The sequence below is a fragment of the Anas acuta genome, chromosome 1 (genome assembly GCF_963932015.1).
Source record: "Anas acuta chromosome 1, bAnaAcu1.1, whole genome shotgun sequence".
In the NCBI taxonomy this organism is placed as follows: Eukaryota; Metazoa; Chordata; class Aves; order Anseriformes; family Anatidae; genus Anas; species Anas acuta.
Genome location: NC_088979.1, coordinates 11,173,770 through 11,199,074, shown reverse-complemented (window position 1 = coordinate 11,199,074; position 25,305 = coordinate 11,173,770). Strand labels below are relative to the sequence as shown.

The 25,305-nt window shown below is 44.1% G+C and overlaps 2 protein-coding genes across 3 annotated transcripts; one reads left to right on the top strand and one right to left on the bottom strand.

The window, feature by feature from the left end:
• Positions 1–1,532: 1,532 nt before the first annotated feature.
• On the top strand, positions 1,533–12,248 carry VSTM5 (V-set and transmembrane domain containing 5). 2 transcript variants are annotated; one of them, XM_068669336.1, is made up of 5 exons: positions 1,533–1,787; positions 5,233–5,562; positions 5,660–5,797; positions 7,418–7,542; positions 7,645–7,918. In XM_068669336.1, the coding sequence occupies exons 1-4, from the start codon at positions 1,703–1,705 to the stop codon at positions 7,459–7,461; spliced, it is 597 nt and encodes a 198-aa protein (XP_068525437.1). In that variant the 5' UTR covers positions 1,533–1,702; the 3' UTR covers positions 7,462–7,542; positions 7,645–7,918. The 2 variants fall into 2 exon arrangements, with proteins under 2 accessions (XP_068525437.1, XP_068525432.1); XM_068669331.1 differs by lacking the exon at positions 7,645–7,918 and adding an exon at positions 12,127–12,248 and having other exon boundaries at positions 1,534–1,787.
• On the bottom strand, positions 11,803–24,453 carry MED17 (mediator complex subunit 17). The gene is made up of 12 exons (XM_068669259.1): positions 24,179–24,453; positions 23,858–24,024; positions 23,249–23,468; positions 19,661–19,797; positions 19,474–19,558; positions 18,255–18,407; positions 17,602–17,732; positions 16,461–16,645; positions 15,783–15,920; positions 14,690–14,807; positions 13,236–13,395; positions 11,803–12,416 (listed from the first exon to the last, which is right to left on the bottom strand). Exons 1-12 carry the CDS (start codon positions 24,408–24,410, stop codon positions 12,211–12,213), a joined length of 1,932 nt encoding a protein of 643 aa, XP_068525360.1. The 5' UTR covers positions 24,411–24,453; the 3' UTR covers positions 11,803–12,210.
• Positions 24,454–25,305: the final 852 nt, after the last annotated feature.

Below are 25,305 nucleotides of genomic sequence, written 5' to 3'. Positions count from 1 at the left end.
AACCACAGGAGCAGCTCACACAGGTGGGGTGGAGGGGCAGCAGTTCACAGGCTGTTTTTACAGGTAAGGTGCCTCTGCACCCTCAGACACCCCAGCACCAGGGCATGCCCAGACCAGGGCAGGCTGCAAAACCCGTGCCAGAGCCAATATTCTGGCAGTGAGTTCTCACTGACCTCTCCTTCCCCTGTACCTTCACCTGACTCTCATTGCTTGAGCTTTAAGGGATGCACCAAATATCAAGGGAACTGGAGATTTTATTGCATCCTGAACGAAAGATGGGCCCTGGAGTCCATGCAGGTTGCATACCCTCTATGGGTCTTAGCTCACTCCTTGGCTGAGGGACTTGGGCAGACCCTGGTGTCCCAGCAATGTACCCTACCCTACAAGGTAGGGAATCTCCTTTTCCTCTCACCCATGAAGAGAGATAATGCACAGACCAAGGTGTCTATCTCTTCCACACACCACACTATGGAAATATTCAGGAGAGGGAAACATGAGGAGAAGCATGGAATAATTACAGAAGTGCCACCACTCTGTACGACCCTTTCATTAGTCATCTGGTGGCTCTCCTGGCAGCATCCATCTTTCAGGATTGGGGCATTTACATGTTTTCAAATCATGTTTCTGCCTATCTTGTGTTATCCCAGCTTTTCTGAAAGAACAACATGCATTTGGGGAGGCTTCTGGAAGATGATCAAAAGGAGAGAACACCCAGTGCCTGTCTGAATACAGTAGGATGGGAACAGGACTGTCAGCTCTTGTCCTCTCACTGGGCACCACTGAGAAGAGTCTGGCCCCGTCTTCCTTTCTTCCCCATGCCATCAGCTATTAGTACATGTTAAAAAGATTGCCCTGAGCCATCCCTTCTCCAGGATGAAGGCTCCCTGCTCCTGCAGCCTCTCTTTGCACGACAGGTAGCCCAAACCCTCCATCTCCCTTGTAGTCCTTTACCAGGCTGGTTTCAGCATGTCCACCTCTCCCCATTTCTCCCCTTGTCCAGGTGCCTGGCTGTGCAGCCAGCTCTCTGCACCTCGCTCTGCACTTCTCTAACCCCAAATCCCATCAGTGTGCCCGTGGGGATGCTGTGGAGGCAGCATCAGAGGGATGCTCCAGTCACCATGAGGAGAAACCACTGGTGGTGCGGGGCTGGGAGTCCAGCTGGCCGGCCAAACTGCCCTCCAGCTCCTGCAAAACCAGTGTATAACGAGGCTTTCTCCTCAAAACCCTTCCTGGAGCCACCTGAAGTGCTGTCTCCTTCCCTAAAGCTTTGGGATCACGGAGCCCAGGGGTGCCCACGGAGCCCCCCGCAGTGCCCCTCAGCACCCCGCCGCCGTGCCCTCAGCAGGGGGGCACCACAGCTGCTCAGAGCGGGCCTGACCCCACATGCAGCCCCCTCTGAGGACCCCACAAGGGCTCCCCCGTGTTCCCCAGGGACCAGCCGAGCTCCTCGGCCCGGCCCCGCCGCCCTGCCCGGGGCCCGGCCCCGCTGTGAGCCCGGGGCCGCCCCTCAGCGCTCATTTCCTGGCGGCGGCGGCGGCCGGGCCCCGGAGCGGCTTCGTGTCCCCAAAGCCGCCTCGGGGTGGGAGCCGAGGGGCGTCCCCGGTGCCTGGGGAGGAAGAAAGGGGAGGGAGGGAGGGAGAGGCCCCGCGGCTTCTTCCCCCGGGCCAGCCCGGGTCGATGCGAGCCCCCGGGCTGGGGGCCGATGAGACCCCCGCGGGGCTGCCGGAGGCGCGGAGTCGTCGTGGGCACCGTCACCCTCTGCCTGGCCGCCGGCTGGGCGCTGCAGAGTAAGTGCCCGGCCCCGGGCTGCCGGCCCCCTCCTTCACCCTCCTCCTCCTCCTCCTCTCGTCCTTCTCCTCATTATCGTCCTCCTTTCATCTTCCTCTCGTCCCCCTCTGAACCTCCTCCTCCTCCTCTCCTCTTCCTCATGCTCCTCTCCTCACCCTCCTCATCCTCCTCTCCTCCTCTTCCTCCTCTCTTCCTCCACTTCAACCTCCTCTCCTTCTCCTCCTCCTCCTTCTCCTCCTTCTCCTCTCCTCTTCCTCATCCTCCTTTCCTCCTCCTCTTCCTTCTCCTCCTCCTCTCTTCCTCCTCTTCATCCTCTTCTCCTCCTCATCATCCTCCTCTCCTTCTCATCATCCTCCTCTCCTCCTCCTCCTCTTTCTCCTTTCATCCTCCTCCTCCTCTCCCCCTTTGTGGCCTCCACTCTGAGTGCTCAGAGGATATTTTGGGGCCAGGACGAGCCCCCCAGCACCCACACAGAGGAATTAGGGTGGGCAGTGCTGCAGGTGGCTCTGGGTTTGGCCGCTGTGCGCTGCCTCCTTCCTCACCAAGGCAGCACACGACGGGGACACCCCCGGCTGGATGTCCCCATGGAGACCCTTCTCTGGGGACCAACAGCGCTCAACCCCAGAGCTCCTTGCAAGCAGCACCAGCCTCATCGCTACCAGCACGCTTCCACCCAAAAAACCCGGCCAGTGTGGCCATCGCAAGGTCTGGGACACAAAACAGCACCAGCTCGAGCTCCTGGACGGTCAAAGGGTTTGTAGCGCAGCATTGTGCCAGCAAACAGGCGGCATCGGTGCCCCCTTCCCCTCATCCCACCTCGCATGGGGCCGTAAGGGTCGGTGGGTGCAGCCCGCAGCACGCGGCCGCGCTGCTCAGGGTGCTGCCCGTGGGTGCGATGTTTGCTCTCGGGGCTGATGTGGCTCTGCTTAGCTCAGACCGGTTCAGGTGACCCAGGCAGGCTGCGTGTTAAAAATGGGTTTCGGTGTTCAGCTACTGCGTTGTCATACTTGGCTCAGCGTGCTGGATGGAGACAGCACGTGCAAATAATTCAGTGGAGGAAATTTATTTATTTTTACCTTTACCTTGCAGTCTTATGCTGAAAACAAAGTCCTGAGTTTATCAAAGCATGAAAGAGTGGCTGTGGGGAGACACTCAGCTCCTGTGTGGACAGAAACAGAGGAAAAGGCCTTTAACTGAACACACGGAACAGAAAACAATTGGAACAATTTGCAGCGATTACCAGAAGTTCCGTCTGTTCTGTTTATTTAGCTGTCACAAATCCCTTTTTCACAGGTCTGTGTCGTCTCTCGTGCAGGCAGGGTGAAACTGAGAGCACAGCTGAGCTGGAGGTGGAAAGGAAAGCACGGTGTCCCTGCAGCGGCAGCACGAGCACGACACAGTACCATGGAGTGAGAACCCCAAGGGTCTTATCCTGGAAAAAGCCTACAGCCCGTCTGGTCAAAAAGCAGAGAGGCTGGGGCTTTCTCCTGTGCTGGTGCCACAGATGAAGATCTAGGAATCAAAGCAGCTTTTCCACTTTCCCCTTTTTCACTTTAGCCAGTAGCTTCTGAATCCTGTTAGAGGGATCCTAAACAGAGTGGAGTCAGCTTGAAATTCACTTACCCCACTCTTCCCCATTTGTGCTTGCTTAGGGGTATCACTGTCCCAGAGGGTTGTTATTATTTTTTAAATTTTATTTCCCTTGGAGATGTTCTTCTTTGCCTTTTTTAAGCGTTCTTTCTCCCAAAGACCCCACACTGCCTCCAGGAGGCATTTCCCCATGGTCCTGCTTTGCTCACACCCTCAGCACGGCTGAGGGACTCACCCTCTGGCCCCGCTGCGTTCAACATTTGCAGATCACCACTGCTCTTCAGCTCAGCAGTAGCACTCGGGATGTGCCCACATCATGAGAGCAGGCTGATGAGCTCCTCCAAGCTGAACTAGGAAAAGGCATCTGATGGTAGGGCTTACTCTGTGCTTTATCTGCCATCTGTCTGCTCTGATTGCTTTGGGTAACAGGCTTTCAGCCTCTAGCCAAGTGTCTGAAATGGGCCACTAATTCAAGAACTATGTACACTGATTGAAATTGGGATGTTTGGTGTTCATCCAAATCTTCAGGCAGAAAACCCCCACGCAAGCAGAGCTATTGCAGTTACGCATTAAACTGAATAATCAGTTCAGTTTAGCAGTTCTGAACAGCTCCACGATCACATCAGTGTGTATTGTGTTAGAATTCAATATTCTTTTGTATCCATTTTTGCCAAGAAATCAGTGTTTCCCTTGAAACAAGGTACCTCTGACTGTAAGCAATTTATCTGCACCGACCGACAGCTGGCTGCCTTGATGGAGCTGTTGTCTCAAACATTGCTAACACTTTATTTCTGATTTAAAGTTTACTAGACTTCTCCAGCAGCTTGCTGTGTCCATCTCATCCTGCAAACATAATGAAGTCCTTGCCGAGTCTTCACATGTTTAAGTCTGTTCTTGCTTTTTGGGGATGATAATTAACTGATATAATAGGTTACCTTGACCATGGAAGTTAAGCTTTCCATTTAAATGCAGGATTTTAAAGGCAAACCAGTTACTGATGAATACAAAAGCTTTACTCTTGCTCCATGGCATGAGGTAAATAAGCCGGATTTTATACAATCTTATTTCTTCAAACTGTTCCTTGCCATTTTTGGGGGGGCATTAGGCTGGCTTGGCTCGTGTAAGGTCCCCATAAACTGGAACATTGTGATTGAAATCATAAATGCCATCTTTTTTCTTTTTTTTTTCTTTTTTTGGTTAAATACTCAGCATTTAAGTTGTAACTACATTACTGTGAAGCCGGGACATAAGGGAGATGGGAGGTGAGGACTGCTCACAAAAAAAACACAGTTCATTTTACCTCTGAGGAAGGTGGCAGATTGCAGGGACTTGAGAAAATACAGCAGCACAGTGATAGGGGGTGCCCACCGCAGGGATCTTTAACTTACCAAGCAAATGCAGCACCTATTTTTCCCATGCGTTTACTCACATTGATTGTTATGATTGTTAAAATGTATTAAAGATGAGATTTATGAAAGCAGGATATGATTTCCATTCTTCCATTTGAGGTATATTGAAATACCAGACTTTTCAGAAAATGTTATGCTCTCTTCCCCAGAAAAACTCTTCCAAACTGTCTCCTCTTGGGTATCAAAACACAAGCAATTGTCCTTACTTGTCCTGTAAGATAGACAAATTTCTCCTGGCTATAACCAATTAAAACATGTATTTAGGCTTAAGTTAGACATGTATGTGCCTTCCACAGTCAGCAGAGAGAGAAACGGCAGAGGATAATCCCTCCTCTTCTAAAACAGGTCACAGGGACAGGAAGATTTGCCCTGCAAGAGGTCCCATCCTGCCGGGGACACTCACTGCTGCATCACCTCCACACTCACTGCCTCCTTTCTCTTTCAGCCCCTGGAGGAGTATCACTGACTGTCCCACAGCCCAACATCAACGCAACGGTGGCACAAAATCTCCTCCTCTCTGTTGAATACTCTTGCAGAGGCATCGCCACCGTTGAGTGGAAGCATGTGTCGAGCTGGGGCACCACCAGAATTGTGGAGTGGAAAAGCGGGAATTACGTCAACATATCCGCTGTCTACAAGGACAGAGTGACTGTTTTTGAAAATGGCTCTATACAGCTTCAGAATGTGGGCATGAGAGATGCTGGCTACTATTTGGTCACTGTCACAGAGGAGTATGGAACCAACACCTACGGCGCCATCGTAGTCAATGTTTATGGTATGAACTTGACGGGAGTTCTCAGCTTTACCCCGTGTTTAAACATTGATCTGCTCATAAACAATTTTCTAATGATATATTTCTGTCTTCCCTGCAGAGATTATCTACGAAGATATACATTTTGTAGCAGTTCTCTTTGCGTTTCTCGCTGCAGTGTCTGCCATTTTGATCTGCTTCATGTGGCTGTGTAATAAATCCCTGCACCTGTTCCAGAAGACGACACATAAGCTATCAGGTATCTAAGAGTGCAGTCAAGGTACAGGGTTCTCAAATCTGAGTTTTGAGCCAAAAATTCACTCACAGTTTGAGCTCTAAAGGTGCTGAGCAGTGACAGAGAAACAAAATTGGACGGGCTCAGCTAAGTTATCCTGTTCAACTCCCTACTAACACAGGCAACAGAATAATAGATTATTAGTTCAGAGAGATATGAAGGACATTTATCTTATACATTTTACATCAGAAACCATAAAATACTTCCCAACCTCATTAAAAACTTAGCAATTAAAAACTACAAAACTTTGGGAGAAAAGGCTGGAGCCGCAATAACCACCCCCCACCACAGGACATGAGCCAGAGAGCACCAGCAACACCTCCAGGTTCTACTGCAGAAGAATCTGCTGTCTCCAAGGGGAAAATACTCAAATGGCCCCTGGAGTGGTCTCCTCCTCACTTCATGGAGGACTGCACCACTTCCTCACCTCCCAACACCCTCCTTTAATCCATTCTCATGGCTGACCCAGTTGCAAACTTCAGTGAACATTGACTAATATTAAAATCTGGCTCCTAATATGAGCCGAAGGCACCAGCCATGGAAAGCAGAGCTGACAGATCAAGAGAACACAGGAGATGCACTGACAGGAGCATCCACATATTAGAGAAGAAACTTTCCAGCCACAGCCTGGGATATACTGCCTAGGTAGCAAGAGAAGAGGCCATGCTACGGGCACGGGCTCAAGCTCTAGGCAAATCCTTGGATGGGTGGTTTCTTTTACCACTTCAAAACATTTCAGCCATTCACCTCCATTTTTTGTAAGTGCAGATCCATTTGTGGTCTCTTGCCCTGCAGGCAAAACGTCTGTTTCTTCTTGAAGTGCTGCTTAAGCTGTTACATTTCAAGCAGCCAAAGTGTCAATATTTCACCAGGTCAACTCAGATGCTCAGAAATCCCAATCCTCCGCACCCAGACTTCATGTCAACTCTGCAAAACTTGATGTGAAAAGAGGTCAATTTGTCTTGTGCTGTCTCGTCCTTTCTGCTGCTCACCTATGACTCCACGGGCTGCTAATGTTTTTTCAGCACACACACAGCTCACGAGCTTCTGTAGCTACTGCATATTTTCATATCATGCCAGAATACACAGTCTTACTTGGATAAAACCTCTCATTTCCTCCAGTTAAAGCCAATGTTTCTATAGAGCCAGAGTCTTACAAAGTCTGAATCCCATACTTTATTTGGCAGGCTTTAGGAATACTGCAGTACTGGACACCTGCTCTGTCCTCATCCAGAACAGGATCCAAACAGGGACATAATTTCTGCCCTGATCCCACCTTAGGACAGCCCTCCTTTTGGCAATTGTAAAGAAAAGAATAATGGCCTTATAGACTTTGTTTTATTTTTCATTGTGCATTTAGTCTTGGACTTAACAAAACCAGAGTCACATTCAGCACGGTGAGGGACTCTTTATGCAAATATTTGGAAAAGATGTCTTGTATTTAAAACCCAATTGTAGATGAGTAAGCTTGAGCTAATATTAAAAAGTTCAGAATGTCTCAGCTATTAACACCGAGTTGTTAATTTTGGAAAGGGGACCTTCCCATCCATTTGCCAATCAATAATAATATCCTTTCATTTGCAGCAAGTACAACTGAAGAGATTGAACTGGAAACCATTGAATGTTAGCCAAGGACTGTCTCATAACAAAAATAACAATTCTACCTCAGGAGAAAGCATTGGCACGGAAAGCAAGAAGAAACTTATAAGGTAAAGTCTGTGACTACTGTAGAAGCTGTTTGGCGTGCAAAGGTAATAGGACATGAAACGAGCTGCGTCTGATGGAGCTGTTTTGACCTGTTACAATTTCAGCTCTGCTAGTCATTGTCAAAGTAAAAGAGTACGCTTTCATGGCTGAGCACAAACACATTTTTGTGGCTAACTAATAAAATCTACAGCCTCCACCACTCTTAAGAACAACCACCCAACTAGTATCAACCCATAAAGGAAATGATCGTGCTCTTGAAGGACGCCTGCATTTTGGCCACGGCAAGTATCCTGCTACAGACCAACCAGCCATTAGGATCATTCAACGTAAATTTATTATGTCTAATTACAGTATTACATTAAAAAAAATTAACTGCAAGGATTGAATCCTGTTTATTGTGCCTATGCTGCTACTTTCAGTCATAAGGAATTTCCTGAAGGTCTGAACACAAACTGTAATTCTTCTGGAGACAAAACTGACTTTGAAATAACGCCAAGCTGGTCAAAGTTCCACCACTTACATTTCCAATTGTTTACATTGCTCAGGGATATTAACACACATTTTATTACATTACTAGGAAAGGTTGTTAAATGGGGAACTGCACACAGGCACCGAAGCTGATGCTGTCTGTAACGATTAGAGTGGGCAGATAAAATACACATCACACCTGTGGCACGGCAGAAATACCGAACAGTTTATTTGTGAAAGATGTCGAGCCCTTTGCAAACTGAGCCCACTGATGAACAGCCTATCCAGGAAGAAAAAATAAAACAGCATTACTTCGAAATTTAGTGTTTACAATTACAGTTCTGAAATCACTCTAGTTAAGAGAAGACACCTTTGCTTGCCTATTCTGTAGAAAACAAGGAGTAAGCTAGCTAGTGTTTGCATGAATCCATGTGCTGTACTTGAATTCTCCACCTGCAGATCCTCTGGGTGGAATAACATTGGCTTTTTGAGAAAGAAAGCACTAAACCAATGAATCTTCAAATTACCCCATTTTGCTTTTGTAAACCAGCGTGCAATAAGCATTGAAAACGTACGAGACTGCAGGTTAATCTGTCTACAGATGCCACATGGCTTTTTGAGTTTAACTGCTGCTACTGCCTCTCACACTGCAGCTCATTCTCATAGTTTTACGAGCCAGGCCGACAGCGTCCCCTCCCTCTGCTCAAGGACTGCTGTGCTCAGGTGCAGAGGTTAGACCTGTAAAAACAACGAATTTCTTGCCAAGTACATAATAAAGCAGGTAGGTGCTAAAAAGCTTTTTCCAAAGCATCCCGAACATAATTCTTTTAAAGAATCAGGCCTGGATTGAACAGGCCATTTGTAGTACGAGAGGCCTGACGTCCACTCGTAAATTCACATGCTAGATTCAGCTGGCTGCTCTTTCCTTCATCAAGGAGGAAAGAAACTAAAAATAAAATTAAACTAAAATCCCAGCTATAGCACAGCTTTGTAAAGGAACAATTTGCTCCAATTCTTCACATTATGTATTTATAACAGCCTTCTGTATCTTTGAGTGAAGCCTTGATTTCACAGAAGCTTCAAAGTGTCTGTTTTCACTACCAAGCTTGCAGGACTCAGTAAGGTATCCGTATTGCATACAGAATATATGCATTTTTTTTCAGTTTATCTATTTCAGATTATTGTTTTTCAATCTGTAAATCTTAGAACTTGAAGTTATTCGCTATGCTGAGCATATAGCAGGTGCATTGCCAGACTTGCTTAGAAAGTACAGTTAAGTGCAGCTTACATGTCAAACCATTATTATCTACTAACGTTTACTAGAATAATGTTATTGTCAAAGTCAGCAAACATATGCAGGCATAAATGACCTTTTGAATTCATCGTTGTAATTGTGGGGATTGTTTTCACTTTCAGAATACAATACTTGAAGCTGGGATAAAAGTAGTAAATGACTATTCAAAGTCCTTACAGTTCAGATGCTCTGTAACTGCAGTATGAAGTTTCTGACTAGCGTAGTTCTACCTCAGCTTGGCTAAAGATACAGAAGTTTTGGGCACCCATCCTTGGTTATTGATGCTGCTGCCAATCTCACTTTTAAGTAGTAATATCCTTGATGGACAAGAGGGATTCAAAGAATATTCAGTGATTCCATACAGCAGTTAGCTTACACACTGCTTTGCTCCTAGACAATTCCTTGCAGGAAAATTTTATCCAAAATACAGCATAATTAAAGGTAGTGCAACATAAAATAATCCACATTCTGTGAAACTGGTGTTTGTCAATATTCATTATCCACGTCAATAATATTTTATATACAAAACATGAGGCTGTTTGGAGCAGTCCCTTGCTGTGTGGGGTGGCTGAAGAATTTAGTTTTACTGCAAGCTTTTAAAAACGGAAGTTTACAAATTAAATAGCAACTCTTATTCCATTCATAAACTGCATGCAAAGCTGCAGCAAAAGCTAATACTTAGAACATTCCAAGTGATCAAAGGGATTAAACCATTTTATATTTAAACTTTTTAATTAAAGAGATGTCCAAGTTCATAAGATTGCTTTGACAATCAAGTGTAAAGGTCTTAATCATCCATTAAAGTCTCCATCTCATGCTTAAAGACATACTACCAAAAATTTCAAGACTGTCTCTGTTGTTAGAAGTCATATCAGTGTTTTTTCATTGCTGTTGAATACACAGGGATTCCTAATTTTAAAAGACTCTTTGAAGGTTTCAAATCATCTTGCGGGTTGTTGTTTAATAACAGCTAAGCCTGAAAGGCTGTAGGTGAAGATACTCATCTGATGTGTAGCGCTTACACTCCTGGAATAGAAATGATCGCCTTGCATGTGTTGTTTTGTCTTTTTTCCCCTCCCAGAAGGAAGCATATCCTGCAACCATACGAACCTAATAGTTCAACATTGATTATTTGGTAATTAAGTGCTTATTTGACAAAAAAAGACTACTGCTACATGCAGACTTGTCAGCTTGAGTTAAATTTATCCATATACTTCACTGTCTTTAAGTTTCATACACTCAACTTCTAATTTTGATTGAGAGTTTGATTGAGAGATGTGTTGCATTGCTAAAACAGCCTCATTGCAACCAGATGTGTGACAAATGCATCCAGCTGTGAGCTGAAGGGGACAAAACCCCTCTCTGTCTGTAATCCTACAGCTTCTGCCCGCCAAGCAATATAGCAACTGCTACCTCAGGTTCTTTAAGACTCGCCCATCTCAAGAAGATAAAGACGTGCTATTTTCAACTATTTTTTTTCCATGAGTTATCAAAGAACGTGAGAAAACCCTTTTCTCTCCCACAGTTCAGTTGAAATGAGGCAGATATTTCAATGAGCTGCAGTAACAGTCTGTTCCATGGTGTAAAATTCCAGCACAGGTACAATGAGTACAGTGGCTGCTGTGGATACACACTGAAGAGCAGCTTGCCACAAGCAGTTGCTTAGTACCCATTTCTAAACAGCTATTCCATATTGCTCAAGAACATTACCAAAATAACAGCTGTCACTACAGAAGTAAGATGGTTTAATTCAAGCACAGTCTATGTGCAGTTCTCATATATATACAGACACCTCGGAACACAAGATGGATTTAAGTCTAAACCAGCTTATACAGACAGCTTTCAAAAAGACCTTTAGCAATTAATCATCACACAACAGAAGAGCTCCGTGCAACACCTTAGTAGGAGCTTCAAGAAGGCTACAATTACAGCCAAAAAGAAAAGAAAAAAAACAAACATATTACCCCTTTGTTTTAGGACCTCAAAAGAGCTGATCTCCATAAGAATAATATTGTTTTCCTAGATTGCAGTTGATGCCAGGGCAGAGAGGGAAAAAAAAAAAAAAAAGAAAAAAAAAAACACAACTGCGGAGATCCAAGGTCTACAGCATGTGAGTTACCTGCTCTTCCTCTCTGTTCCTGCTCTGTTCTTCTCAGAAATAATTTACACCCCCTCCCCAAAACAATACACACAAATTCACTGTCAGGAGCTTTTTGCATGCAGATAGACTTGTTCCTCTACATGTCTGCTTGCAACTTCTGCTGATTGCAAAGTACCATCCACTGCATACACTCAGCAGGAGCCGTGGCTTTGCAGTGTTCTCAACCTGAAGCATTGATGCGTCTCTCAAGAAGAAATGAAACAGGCAACCCAGAGGCCACACCACTGTACCACTGATGTACAGCATCAGCCCCCAACCCAAAAACATCACACAGTGAAGAATGGCTACTTAAATTTTAAATAATTTTAAATTTCTTTGTGATCTAGGTCACTAAAAGGCTTATTGATTGCACAGTTTATTCTGAATTGTACTCTTTCAGAAACATTTGCAAAAATCTATTCAGAAGAAATAAAGGCAGGGAAGAAAAGGGTATCACTTTGAGCAGACACTTTTCATACAGCACAGGACTACTCAATTTCATATTTTTAAAAGAAAAAACATTAGACATGTTAATCTAGGTAGAGCAATATGCAAAGGTACAGCTGAAAAGAACTTCTTCAAAAAGTCATATTCTCTATGTCATTGAAAACACTTTATTATAAACGCTACACTAGACAGATCTGTACAGGAAATAAATTTTTGTTTTCTTGTATTGCCCCACAGGCTCCGTTTCCCTTTGCTGTGTGGGCAGCAAACTTTGGCAGCACAGCGCTGATTCCAAGCCCCCCCGGACAGACGGATGGGTTATTAGCATGGAGTTAGGGCTGCCATGAGGAGCTCCATTTTGTACACAAAGTTACGCCCTTCCATTTTATTCCACTGAACTTCCTTGAAGGGCCCTCGAAGATGATTCCACTTGTTATCTTGCAGCACATCGCCTTTGGGGAGATCCTTGCACTGACTCCGTGGAAACTGAACCATAACTTTGCTGCCACTTTCAGGACCATTACGGACTGTGAAGGACAGAGATTTTATGAGTGTTTTTACACTTTTGAAATTCCTCATGTTAAATACCCTTCCTCACGCATGCTATACATTACTACCTAGACAATTCCAAACATACTGTAAAAAAAACTACTGTACTTTTTTTTTTTTTTAATAAAGAGTTTTTCCTCTTTGGATTTGCTTTCTCTGGTTTCCCACCTCTCTTCTATTACTTCTGTTATGTTAGCACAGCATGCTCTTGGCTACACCAAATCAGAAAAACATCTGACCAGAACAAAACAACAAAAAAAATCCCCTCACACATGCATTTATTTTTCCATAACAGTATCAAGAACAGGTTCCCCCGCCCCCCCCCTTCTTATTTTTGATGTATTCCTCGCCACTCCATTCAAAAAAGTATATTCTAAATCTCTTGAAATTCATCTATAAAAGTAATGATTTCTGTTGCTTTTATCACAGAACTCTGCAACATCAGTGGTGTTCTCTTTGTGTGGTTAAGGGATTTTTGACAATTTCCAGTCAGGTTTTGAGGATTTCCATGGACGAGGACTCCACAACATATCTGGGCAACTTGTTTTAGGGCCTGACCACCCTCACAGTAAAAAAAATAAATTTATTATACACTAATAATACACTAATTCTGTTTAGGTGTCAATTCCATACACAAGAGACTGTCTCTAAAATATTTTGCTATAAGTGGGCATTATTCCATAAATCCCAGAGACTGGCTTTAGAAAAAGACTTAACGAATATATATTAAAAAATCCCTTAGAATGCATTTAAGAACTTTAATAATTTTGTATACATTTGGAATAGGAAATTATTACCTGAAATGGCATAGTCTCCATTTGGTGATGCTACAGTTATCGCTGATGCATTGCCAATACTCTCCACTGGCCCCAGCCCAACATGGTTACTGAAGCTCAGCACGTGCCATCCCATAACTTTTGCAAGCTGCTGAACCGCATGTACCTGGTGCTGTGACATCTGAGAGAGAACAAAAAGTTCATCTTATCAATATTTGCACACCACAGAATTAATTGAAGCGTTTTACCACGCTTTTTCTTCTGCTGCTGGACAGTAGTTATTTATAAAAGCAACTTTATCTTACGTTCTCAAGTTTTGCAGGAACTTTTTTTAATATGCTATGTATGTCAGTAGTGCTTTCTTCGAGTTAGACACCTCCTTTGCACACAGAGAAGACCGCTGTATTAAGTACACAATTTAGATGAATTTTTCATAGATACATGGGCTTATATGCTTCTTTAAAAATAAAAAATAAAAAGTGTTGCTTTCAATTAACACCAAACTGAAGTGTTACGAACAGGATATTGAATTCTTTTTTCTTGGTCAGGAGATTAGAATTCAGCTCTAGAATACCTAAAATATCTGTGCGTGTAAGTGTTATGGCAAACTCAAATAAATAAATAAAAGCTGAGGTTCTTGAGCACATGATTATCTCCATCACCCTTCAAGTACTTTAAGCACTGAGCTTTAACAACTTCAAAAATTAGAAACTTAAGTTTTTCTGTATTAAATTTAATGCTCGTTACAAGGAAGAGCCTAGCACTGTTAGTAGTTCTCTGAAAAAGCCTAAAAACACTTGATCAAAAAGAGATACTGTCAGCAGAACCTGTTTCAACTTGTTTTCTTTGTGTCGTGGAGTTTCATGTAACTGCAACAGGCCAACCATTGTTATTAAAGGCCTGTATTTCGGCTATTTATAATGCATAGTAGCGAGACTGTCACTTCTGAACAAAACCAGCAGCTTGCTCCATACAATTAAGAAACCACGGTTCAAATATCAGCTGATTTAGTAATGCCTGGTGCAAAGCAAACACTAACAAGACAGTGCTGAAATGCCAGTAATTGTGGACTCATTAAAATCTCTACTCTAAATTGGATTTGGTTTGAGCAAGCTTCATATATTGAACACCTTATAGTCTGCTATGACTCTTGCTTGCTTGTTCTGAAGTCAGCAAAAAATCTTAGCGCTCTGATAATGAGTAGCATAAACAAATGCACTTCATTGGGAGAGTAAAAATTGATTACTGATAGTGACCTTTGTAAAAACTGGCATCCTATTTAGTATCAGTTACTAAAGTCACTACACAAATATACTAAGAAAAAAGTCATACACCTTCCTATTTGCAATACCTTTATTTCAAGTTTTCTAATACTTTTTTTTTTTTTTTTTTTACAAATATGAAAGGTGAGATTTTTGCTTCAGCTCTTCCCCAACACACTATTAGAAACAGAAGAATAACATAGACAAGTCTACCTGAGATAACAGGAAATCCTGCAGTTCTTGCTCCTGATGGGACAAGGTAATGACTCTTCCATCTCTATGCACTACTCTGATTTGTTCAACTCCAATGTTCAGTTGTAGTTGGATGGATCTTTGAAGACAAGATGCACATTTATTCAAAATGTTACAAAACTTCTGAAAACAGGAAGCCTGCTCTGGAACACAGAATCCCTCCCATTAATTTATAAGAACTCTAACATGAGGATGGTGCAAAGCCCATAGAATACAAAGGAACTCAAAATATCTCGATTTCATCATTCACCTCAACACCTCTCTCCATATTGCAGGACATGGCATGCTCCCAGAGCCAGTCCACTGCTTGTTCAGGTCAAGGAACCTCCCGACGTGCCTCACAGCTCCCTCCCAAGCTTCTTTCCAGAGGCGCATGGGAAAATGCTGGTTACTGTTCTACCTAAGTCTTGAGCAGGAGGTGTTTCTGGAACCAAGACTGCAAATTGTACCAGCGACCACAAGCTGCTCCGCAGTGTGGAAGCAGCCAGAAAGGACAGCTCAAAATAGGAAAATGGTGTTAAAGTAACTAGTTCATCCACTTGTCCATATAGTTAATTTGCTGCTGGTCAGCATGTAGATGTTCATTTCTGGAACATGATGTCTCATATTTCAACGTCAATGTAATAATAGCATAAATTGCATGAGCTTCACATTTCAGTTCCTACATAACCAAGCTAGGACTGAGCAGCAACAAGCTCTCCATGACCAAATTGGAAGTTCAGAATCCAGTACATAAAGAAAAACTTTATACTCAGCTATCTCCATCTGAACTAAATCCTCCTCCTCAATGACCACTTTCTGTTTCAATTCCTCCCTTGAAGGAAACTCTGCTTAATAAGTTAACTACTTACTAAGTTTCTTCATTAAATGTACTGTAAAATGGGCAAGAGCTTTCTTACGGTAGTTGCTCCTTCCCACTCAGAAAAATAAAATACTTGTGCACAAAAAACAGTTTCCTAGTTTTCTGTCTTAAACCTGTAAAGAAAACTTGAATACTCTCTGCCATTGCAGCATCAATTTGCAACTAGAAAGATTCAGGCATTTTCATACTTACTTGCAGATCTGTTCATATCCTTGAGACGTTATTAGAACTTTAACACTGGATTCATAAACATCATTTATGTTTGACCAGTGGGCTTGAATCTGAGGATCCTCAATACGGCTCGCCAGACTGTCAATGGTTCGAGCGGTTCTAGAAGAGAAAGACACATTCCACCCAAAATAACCTCACCAGTTTGTGCTGTTACTTCCTTTTTTTTTTTTTTTTTTAAAAGGGAAATGAGTACGTTACGAGTTTGATTTTCTTTGTGCCATGCAAAAAGCTTGCCAGTCCTACAGAACCATGCAGATCAAAGTTCTATTTCAGCACCATTCAGGTGCAAATAAAGCACACTTGTTTATTCCATTTCATGTGTATTCTGCAGAAATATTGAAGTGCTATTACTCAGCATCAGCTAATGCACAGCAAAGAATACTAAAAAGGATTTATGCAATATAAGGAAAGTAGAGACAACAATCAGCAGCCTACATTACAGCTGCCACAGATCTCAGAAATTTTTTTTTTTTTTTTACTAGGAAAGTGTTTACTCATACTTTGTTATCTGTTTTTAGTACTTCAAAATAAATAAATAGTCAAGAAGCAGCTAGTTTTAAGAACACTTAAAAAAAAATCAATTGTGTTTTACATGGATATACCTTATTGCAACTGTAACAAGACTAGCCTGTGACCTACCTGCGTCTCAGAAAGATGTGTTTTGCCTGCTTTATGATCTTTTCCAAAAGTCCTTCGTTTGACTGTAAAGCACTGATTTCGTTTTTATCAAAAGCCTGGGGTCCTGCTAGTCTCATTCTCTTATGGCCGAAAGGTGCACTAGCTGGATGTGGCATCACTGTGGAGCTCAGGGTTTGCTTGTGACACTGCAAACAAACAACAGCTGTTGTAAGAGAAAGTGCACCTGCAAGAAGCAGTACGTATATTACAACATTCTGTTTCACATTGAGTCTTAGAAGTGTAAAAACTTTCAGGAAGTGTATCTTTTTCGACTTCGTAAGCTTGACAGTGGTTTATATAAAAACAGCTTTATAATTACACTTTGCCTCCCTGTCTTTCAAACCTTGATGAAAGGTTACCAGCTAACAAAAGTTTGGTAGTACAGCAGTAGCTCCTACTACTAAGTCTGCTATCTAAAACTAAAGGACTAAAACTAAAGGAAGCATTTCAAAGATGAAAACTGAGGTACAGAAAGTTCAAAGTCATGAAACAAAATTCACAACAAAGCTGGGCACACCTCTCTTAGCTGAGTGTTTAAAAACACTGGACTGTTCCACATGACTTCATCTCTTGTGGAGCCATGCTCTAAGGATATGAACACTCTCAGGAACACGGTTTCACAACTACTTAGATATCTGCAGTTTGTCTAATTTGTTCAGGAGGGGAGCACAGCTCAACCTCCTATCCCGGGTCCTTCTACCTGATAACATGAGAATCTAAAACACTGAAGCAAGCAGTGGACCTCAAACAAAGCAAAGTTATTATAGTAATTGATTCTTCTTTCCTTGTGGGAGTACGGTCTGAACCAATGCTCAGTTTAAGCACTTGACAAACACTCATCAGACACAAAGGAAAAAGGGAGGCTGAGGAGCTGTACTGAAAAGACCTCGCACGCCTTTTCTGAAGCAAGCAGCAAGGCCTAAGGTTAAGTCCAGAACTACTGTTCCAAGAAAGCATAACGTCAACTCCCTGATCACCCACGCATACCAGAACTGATCGGCAGGCTGCCTCGCACAAATGGAAAGGAGTTTGCAGGCCTCTAGTGGCTTTCTGTTGTACTACGTGTGAGTCTGAACAAAAGCCAGAATATATTGCACATTACCTCTCTGATAAGCTGATGCAAATTATGCTCCAGAACGTAGAGATGATCCTCTGGATTCTGTTTTTCAGCAGCTGACTTCTGTGATTTTTTGTCATTGGAAGAGTGACACAGAGAAATAGACAACTGCAAACCTGAGCAAGCAGATTAAAAAATTAAGGATACTAAAAGTTCTCAGGCCTGTTGCTAAGAACTTATTCTTCACCAACAAACATTCAGCATCTTTTTCTAAAAAAAAAAAAGACTCAAGCCATACAGAAACGTTCTCCCTAAGACATAATTAGTTGTATACCCCTTTTTAGTCTTAGTTCTTCTGAAAACCCATTAGCTAAGGTCTTAAGTTTCATCTCCGTGAAATCCAGGAGCAATGAAGCTGTGCGTGTCAAACTGCTATGTGCACATATCATCACAGTTGACAGTATTAACTGCTACTGACAAAATAACAAATCAGAAACAAATCAAAATCTATACAATGAAATACTAGTAAATTAGAAACTAAAATGTATTAGTTCAATCTTACTACAATTAGCAAAATTCTGGGAAACTCTGGTTTTCCAATTCTTTGAGGAACAAGATTAACACACTGTTCATTTGCTTCTTCTTTTTTAAGTCACGTCAAACAGAATTTCAGCTTGTACTTAAGCAAATAATCCTACCTGGGAAAGGCTGGGAGATGATCTGGTTTTTCACAACAATGTGAGGAATTTGTGATTTAATTTGAACAGCTTCTCGTGATAGCTGGGCAAAGATTTCTTTACATAACAGAACATTCTGTGCAGTCTCCAATTTTGTCTGCCAGTGGGGAGAACCTTAAAAATATGAATTAACATTTTCAGAAGAGTAAAGAAAAGTTACCTTATTTTTTCCCCTCTGGGTATCAGATATTCTGCAGTAGTTGTGAGACGTGGCCTGAATGCAATTGCTATAGCAGCAAGACAGTATATTCTATTCAAACAGAATATTTTCCAAAGTTTTACCTGTTAAGCAAGCACTTTTAGATAACACTAGTGAATTTCACTTTGCTTTATACGTATATTGTATGTATACATATATACAGATATTCTAAACTGCTACTCCCTTCTGTAACTGTAATTATATTCCCAGATCTTTCATGAATTCTGCTCATGAGCTTGAGCTTCTTAAGTTGCTATTCACTTCTAAAGAAACTTCTGGCTTTATTTAATTCACTCTGCAACAAGCCAACAAAATAATTTTATGTACTTCTACAGGATTTACAGGCCTAAAAGATTCTGGTCTATACTGTAGCCTGAATGCTCTATGAAACAGCTAAATATAGCATCAAGCCTGTGTTCAAAGAAGCACATAGTCTGCTGTGAAGTAAAACCCTGCCAACAAGTTCTTTTTAATCCTCAGCAGTTAAAAATGAATTTTTAATCCCAAAGGTTTACAGCTACAGATACTGGCGTGTATCAAATTAACCAAACTACTGCCAGATTAGCTGTCAGTAGTTAAGACACACTGCCCAACACGTTTCAGATTCAGAGAAGATATGCGAGCCACAGCAACAAATGATGCATTTGGGGCAAAATTAAGAGAGTGAACAGTCTTTCGATTCAGTTGAGCTAAAAATACGCTGGAACTGGCTGAACCACGGTATCTTGATGTACTTTCAGTTACATGCTCAAGGCATTCCAGTACACTTAAATGCAAGTTTAGGGATTTTATTTCAGAAACTGTGTAAACACGTATAAAACCTGGAAGGAGTACACTTTGAAGATGTCCTGTTTCCAAAGCCCAAACACAGAACTTCAGTTTAAGTTAGAATATTCTTGATCACTCTTCTTTCAAGCTCTGTGCAAGAATTTTACTGTGTTTTGAGCATGTGTTCAGAAAACAGCATATATCTAACCATACCTGGTTTTGATTTTGGCATGGGTCTTTTAAAGAGATTGACTGTCCCAAGGTCACCAATGTCTGGAGCTTGTTTCTGAATTGAAACCTATGTGGGAGAAAAAAAAAAAAAAGTTTATGATGTTTGTTTTTTGTTGCAAATGTACATAACATGTAACATAAAGCCCATGCTATATTATTACTGACAAACCTTTATATAGGCTGATCCCTCTAAGTCACTTGGAATTTGAACATCCAAAGGACAGTAATCCTCAGGTATCTTTTTATCCAGGTCAATATCAGTGTTCTTGATCACCTCAAATGTGCCATGATGAAGAAAAAGGGAACCTGATCAAGAAGGAACAAAGATGTGCATGTTAGAAACACAGAATCATCCAGGTTGGAAAAGACCTTCAGGATCACCAAGTCGAACCATCAACCTGACCTTCTGAGTGCCACCGCTAAACCATGTCCCTTAGTGCCACGTCCATATGTGCTTTAAATACCTCCAGGGACAGGAACTCCACTTCCCTGGGCAGCCTGTTCCAATGTGAAGGGACCGACATTTCTCCTCACTGCAACCTCCTTCCAGATTGTTGTAGAGAGCAACGAGGTCTCCCCTGAGCCTCCTCTTGCCCAGACCAAACACCCCCAGTTCCCTCAGCCGCCCCTCAGAACCCTTTTTTTCTTGGCCCTTCACCAGCTTTGTTGCTTTTCTCTGCACACACAGGAGCAACTCAACATCCTTCTTGTAATGAGGGCCCCAAACCTGAACAAAGTACTGGAGGTGTGGCCTCACCAGTGCCATGTACAGGAGGACGATCACCTCCCTGTCCTGCTGGCCACACTAGTTGCGATACAAGCCAGGATGCTGTTGGCTTTCTTGCACACCTGACACAACACCGGATCATGTTCAGCTGGCTGTTGACCAGCACTGCCAAGCTCTTTTCTACCAGGCAGCTTTCCAGCCTCTCTTCCCCAAGCCCATGCAGCTGCACGGGGTGGTTGTGCCCCAGGAGCAGCACCCAGCACTTCCCCTTGTTGGATGTCACACAGCTGGCCTCAGCCCATTGATCCACCTATCCCAATCCCCCTGCAGAGCCTTCCTATCCTCAAGCAGATCGACATTCCCACTTTAATCAGCATCATTTGCAAATTTCCTGAGGGAGTATTTGATCCCCTCATGCAGATCTATGTTAAAATGTTAAACAAAGCTTGGCTCCAACACTGAGCCCTGGGGAATGCTGCTGGTGACCAGCCACCAACAGGACCAAACTCCATTCATTATGACTCAGTTCTTTCCCCAACAAACCATACACCTGTCCAAACCATGAGCAGACAGGGAAATACCATGGGAAAGTGTCAAACACTTTACTAAAAACGAGGTAAAGGACATCCACAGCCTTTCCCTCATCTACTAAGCAGGTCATCTTGCATAGAAAGAGATCAGGTTAGTCAGGCCACATGTGCCCTTCATAAACCCATGCTGGCTGCCTGTGATCCCTCAGTTGTCCCTTATGTCCTGCAAAATGACATTCCAGATAAGATTGCAGTGATATGATCTTGAATTTCGTTTGAATGTGATCTTGATGTGATTCAGATTCACTGTGACGTGAATCATCACAGATGATTCAGCCCCACAGCCTTCCCTGTGTCCAAGGTCAGACCGACAGGCCTGTCATTCCCTGGATGCTCCTTCCTGCCCTTATCAAGTCATTTTTGCTGAACTCCATTCAATCTGGGCCCTCCCTGGTTAGCCAGGACTGCTGGAAAGTTATTGAAAGCTGCTTGGTGAGCACTTCTGCCAGCTCCTCCTTGGATGAATCCCAGCTGGACCATCAACCTGTGAACAATCACAACACGGAGGAGGTCCCTTGCAGTTTCCCGCTGGGTTACAGAGGCTTCCCCTCGCTCCCTGTCACCATCTCCCAGCTCAGGGAGCTGGGCACCCTGACAACAATTGGCTTTACCAACAAAGACAGAGGCAGAAAAGGCTTTAAGCCTCCCAGCCTTTTACCCTTTCACCACTGTATTTCCCCTCATATCCAATAAAGGATGGAGATGCTCCTTAATCCTCCTTTTGCTGTTGATGTGCTTATAAATAAGTATTTTTAATTGTCTTTCGAGTTCCGGTTGGGCTTTGGCCTTCCTGTTTTTCTCCCTGCACAACCTGACAACAGCTCTAGGGCTAACCACCTTCTTTCCTTCACCAAGAATTAAAAACTCTTCATTTTCTGATTGCTGTGCCCAAGACAGCCTCCAGCCATCACATCACCCTCAAGTCCTTCCCAGTTTGCAAACAGCAGGTCAAGTGGGGCACCTTCCCTAGCCAGCTCCCTCACCTTCTGCATCAAGAAGTTATCCTCCATGTGCTCCAGGAATTTCCTAGACTGTTTCTTTCCTGCCGCACTGTATTTGCAGCAAACTCCTGGGAAGTTGAAATCTCCTGCAAGGGCTAGTGATTGTGAGACCTCTCCTAGTTGCTTGTAGAGTATTTTCTCTACCCCTTCATCCTGGTTGGGTGGTCTACTACAGACTCCCACCATGATATCTGCCTTACTGGCCTTTCCCTTCACGCTGACAGATCTCCATTGCCCAGCTCCACGCAGTCTAGGCACTCCCTAATGTGTAGGGCTAACCCACTTCTTCTTCCCTGCCTCCCTCTCCTGCAGAGCCTGTAACCATCTCTCACTGCCCACAAGTTGTCCCACCACATCTCTCTGAGGCCAACAGTGTCACAGCCCTGAGACTATACAGCATCTCCTGCAAACAAGGAAGCCCAAACCTCTGTTTCACAATACATCTAAAACTCCAGGGCTCCATAGTTTATGCTCAACTCCAATTTCTTAATGAAATCTTTATAAATATAGCTAATTTAGAAAGTTCATTTCAGCACAGCAGCATCTCAGTCCTCAAGTGTGTGATATGTAATATTCTACAGTAAGGTCACAAGTAAAGGTGCAACATCTTCTACAAAGCAATGTTGCTTATGTTTGTCCTGAAGTTTATCAGCTATGACAGGGTTTGGTCCATAAAAAAGCAATCATACAGCCAGCCATTCGGGTGAGACTGACAGAGGCAGATGCCCACATCTGCAACCCTGTCACATCCTGGGCACGTTTCATCTTCTTTAAGATAAATCATCAAGAAGAGTCACACATACAGCTTCTTAATTAACGCAAGACGATCAGCCTGAAGTTTCTCTTTCCTCTCCTTCACTGACTACACATCAGGTGCCCAATATAACCAGCTTAGAGGCCTGCTTTGTATTTACAAATTGTATTCTGCATTCACTCCTTCATTCCGTGTTTGGCTCTAGACTCTCGGTTCATTAACTCCTCTTACTTTAAGTCATGTAATAATGCATATTCTCAGCTTCAGTTCTCAGAAGTTACAACAGAAATAACGAATCAGTGTTCAGAGCAAAACACAAGATACTCCTCAATGTTTTAAAATGCTTTGCAAACAAAACGTAGACAAAAGCCAAAGAGTTACAGCATCTACCTGTCAACTGATCAGCGCTACTGCCAATACAGAATTGTTCTGTATAGCAATCTTTACTAAAAGTCTATACAGCCAGCCTTTAAGGTCACTTACCTGTTTTCCCCGATAATATCAGGATATTATCCCCTGATAATAAGTCAAGTTTCCTCCTTTTGAAATTTTGTCATGCAATTACCTGTTATTAAGTATTATTCATTATTAAAGATATCCCCTGTGCTTTTCCAGTTTAAAAATTCTTTGTAGAGTATAATTTTCCATTTTTGCTAGTAATAAAATAGAAAAGTCTACCATATACCTGCACTTCTGTAGCTCAGATCCCCAAGAATTTTGTCGCCCACTTTTCTCAGCTTCCAGTGCTGTCTCAGTCTCAACAGTTCGGAGTTGAAGTCTCTCTGTCGCTTATTTTCCTGGTTTTCTGCCACTGATTTGGACAATCTTTCTGCTCCTTTCAGCAGGATTTGAGCTGCTCCAGCTAATGACTTCTTTTTGGAAATCAACTGCAGGAACTGAGGATTCTAGAAGGGAAAAAAAAAGAGTTGAGTTTTAAGTCACGTGATATTGTTATTAGTAATTGTAAAAGCAACTGACAGCGGGTTTTGCTGTATCAGTAGCTGATTTAGAATCGTTTTCACATCGGTATTAAACGTACACAAGAAGCACTGGGACTTACAGCCCTGACAAAGAGGCCTTTGAGCTCAGCCTCGCCTCCTGTTCCTAGCCTTCCCACTCACTCACAGAGCACTGAACCAGGAGATGATGTGGAATGCTCTGGGACATTTTGCGATCTAGAATGCTCTAGCACATTTTGATCTAGCACAATTTGAACACTTTGAGGCAAAAAGCCTCAATGAAACCAAATCTTCGGTGTGGCCTCACACGAGCTGCGACAGGAGCTGTGCTGTACCTGTTTGGGAGGAGGGGGATCCTGCACGACTGGGTCTAGGGTCATGAACTTCTTGTCCTTGACGATGCTGAGCACGTCGTACAGCACACACATCTCTGTCAGGGCGCTCCTCAGGTTGTTCCTCACCGAGTCCCACGGCCAGAGGGACGGCTGGAACTTCACCAACCCTAAAAACGAGAGCCAGGCTCCTAAGACACAAAGGCGCGAGCCTCCCCGTCAAGCACATTTCACGAATTACACCAAAACAAGGCGGGACCCGCGTCTTTTTCGGATCTCCCCACCTCACTGTGGCGGCGGCCCCCCGGCCCGGCCGCCCCTCACCTTCCTCATCCTCCGCCTCGCCCGGCTCGGCCCAGGCGCGGCCCGCGGAGCCCGGCTCGTCCTCCTCGGAGCCGGAGCCCTGGCTGAAGTCGATGCGCTGCGCCAGGCGGGCCAGGTTCTGCGACATGGAGAGGGGCTGCAGGTAGGTCTCGCTGCCATCCAGCCCCACCTCCTGCACCTGCTTCTCGCACGCCGACTCGATGCTGATGCGCACGGCCGGCACGCCCGCCATCTTGCAGATCCCCCCCCCGCTGCTCCTCCCGCTCCGCCGCCGCCGGGCGGAGCCGAAAACGCGCTCGGGAAGGGCGGGGAGGAGCGGGAGGGACGGCCCTTGGTGAGGGGAGGGAGGCGCTGGTGTCCCTCGGAAAGGCGGAGGGGTTGGGAAAGGCTTCCAAAATCCTCTGGTCCAATCGTCCTCCTCTGAACCGTGTCCCCAGGCACCACGTCCAACCTCTCCTTCAACACCCCCAGGGACGGTGACTCCACCACCTCCCTGGGCAACCCGTCCCAGTGCCTGACTGCTCTTCGTGAGGAGAAATGTCTCCTCATTGCCAACCTGAACCTCCCCTGGCACAACTTGAGGCCATTCCCTCTGGTCCTATCACTGGTTACCTGTGAGAAGAGGCCGACCCCCAGCTCCCCACACCTCCTTTCAGGTGCCTGCAGAGAGCAATGAGGTCTCCCCTGAGCCTCCTCTTCTCCAGCCCAAACACCCCCAGTTCCCTCAGCTCCTCACAGGACTTGTGCTCCAGGCCCTTCACCAGCTTCGTAGCCCTGCTCTGGACACACTCCAGGGCCTCGACGTCCTTGTACTGAGGGGCCCAAAGCTGAGCACAGTGAACACAGCCCTCAAGATGCAGCCTCACCAGAGCAGAGTACAGGGGAACCATCACCTCCCTGGTCCTGCTGGCTACACTGTTCCTGATAAAAATCAGGATGCCATCAGCCTTCTTGGCCACCTGGGCACACTGCCAGCTCATGTTCAGGTGAGCATCAATCAGCATCTCCACATCCTTTTCCTCTGCACAGAGCTTTCAAGTGACTCTGCCCCAAACCTGTAGCGCTGCATGGGGTTGTTGTGCATTAAGTGCAGGACCAGCACTTAGCCATGATGAACCTCAACCCAG

Bases quoted from the DNA above. Each gene is read 5' to 3' on its own strand.
- VSTM5 (XM_068669331.1), top strand. From the start codon at position 1,703: ATGAGACCCCCGCGGGGCTGCCGGAGGCGCGGAGTCGTCGTGGGCACC. The intron at 1,788-5,232 runs GTAAGTGCCCGG...TTTCTCTTTCAG, and splicing joins CGCCGGCTGGGCGCTGCAGA to CCCCTGGAGGAGTATCACTG. The intron at 5,798-7,417 runs GTATCTAAGAGT...TTTCATTTGCAG, and splicing joins GACGACACATAAGCTATCAG to CAAGTACAACTGAAGAGATT.
- MED17 (XM_068669259.1), bottom strand. From the start codon at position 24,410: ATGGCGGGCGTGCCGGCCGTGCGCATCAGCATCGAGTCGGCGTGCGAG. The intron at 18,408-19,473 runs GTATGGTTAGAT...CATATTTTTAAG, and splicing joins CATGCCAAAATCAAAACCAG to GTTCTCCCCACTGGCAGACA. The intron at 15,921-16,460 runs GTAGGTCACAGG...TTTCTCTTCTAG, and splicing joins CACATCTTTCTGAGACGCAG to AACCGCTCGAACCATTGACA.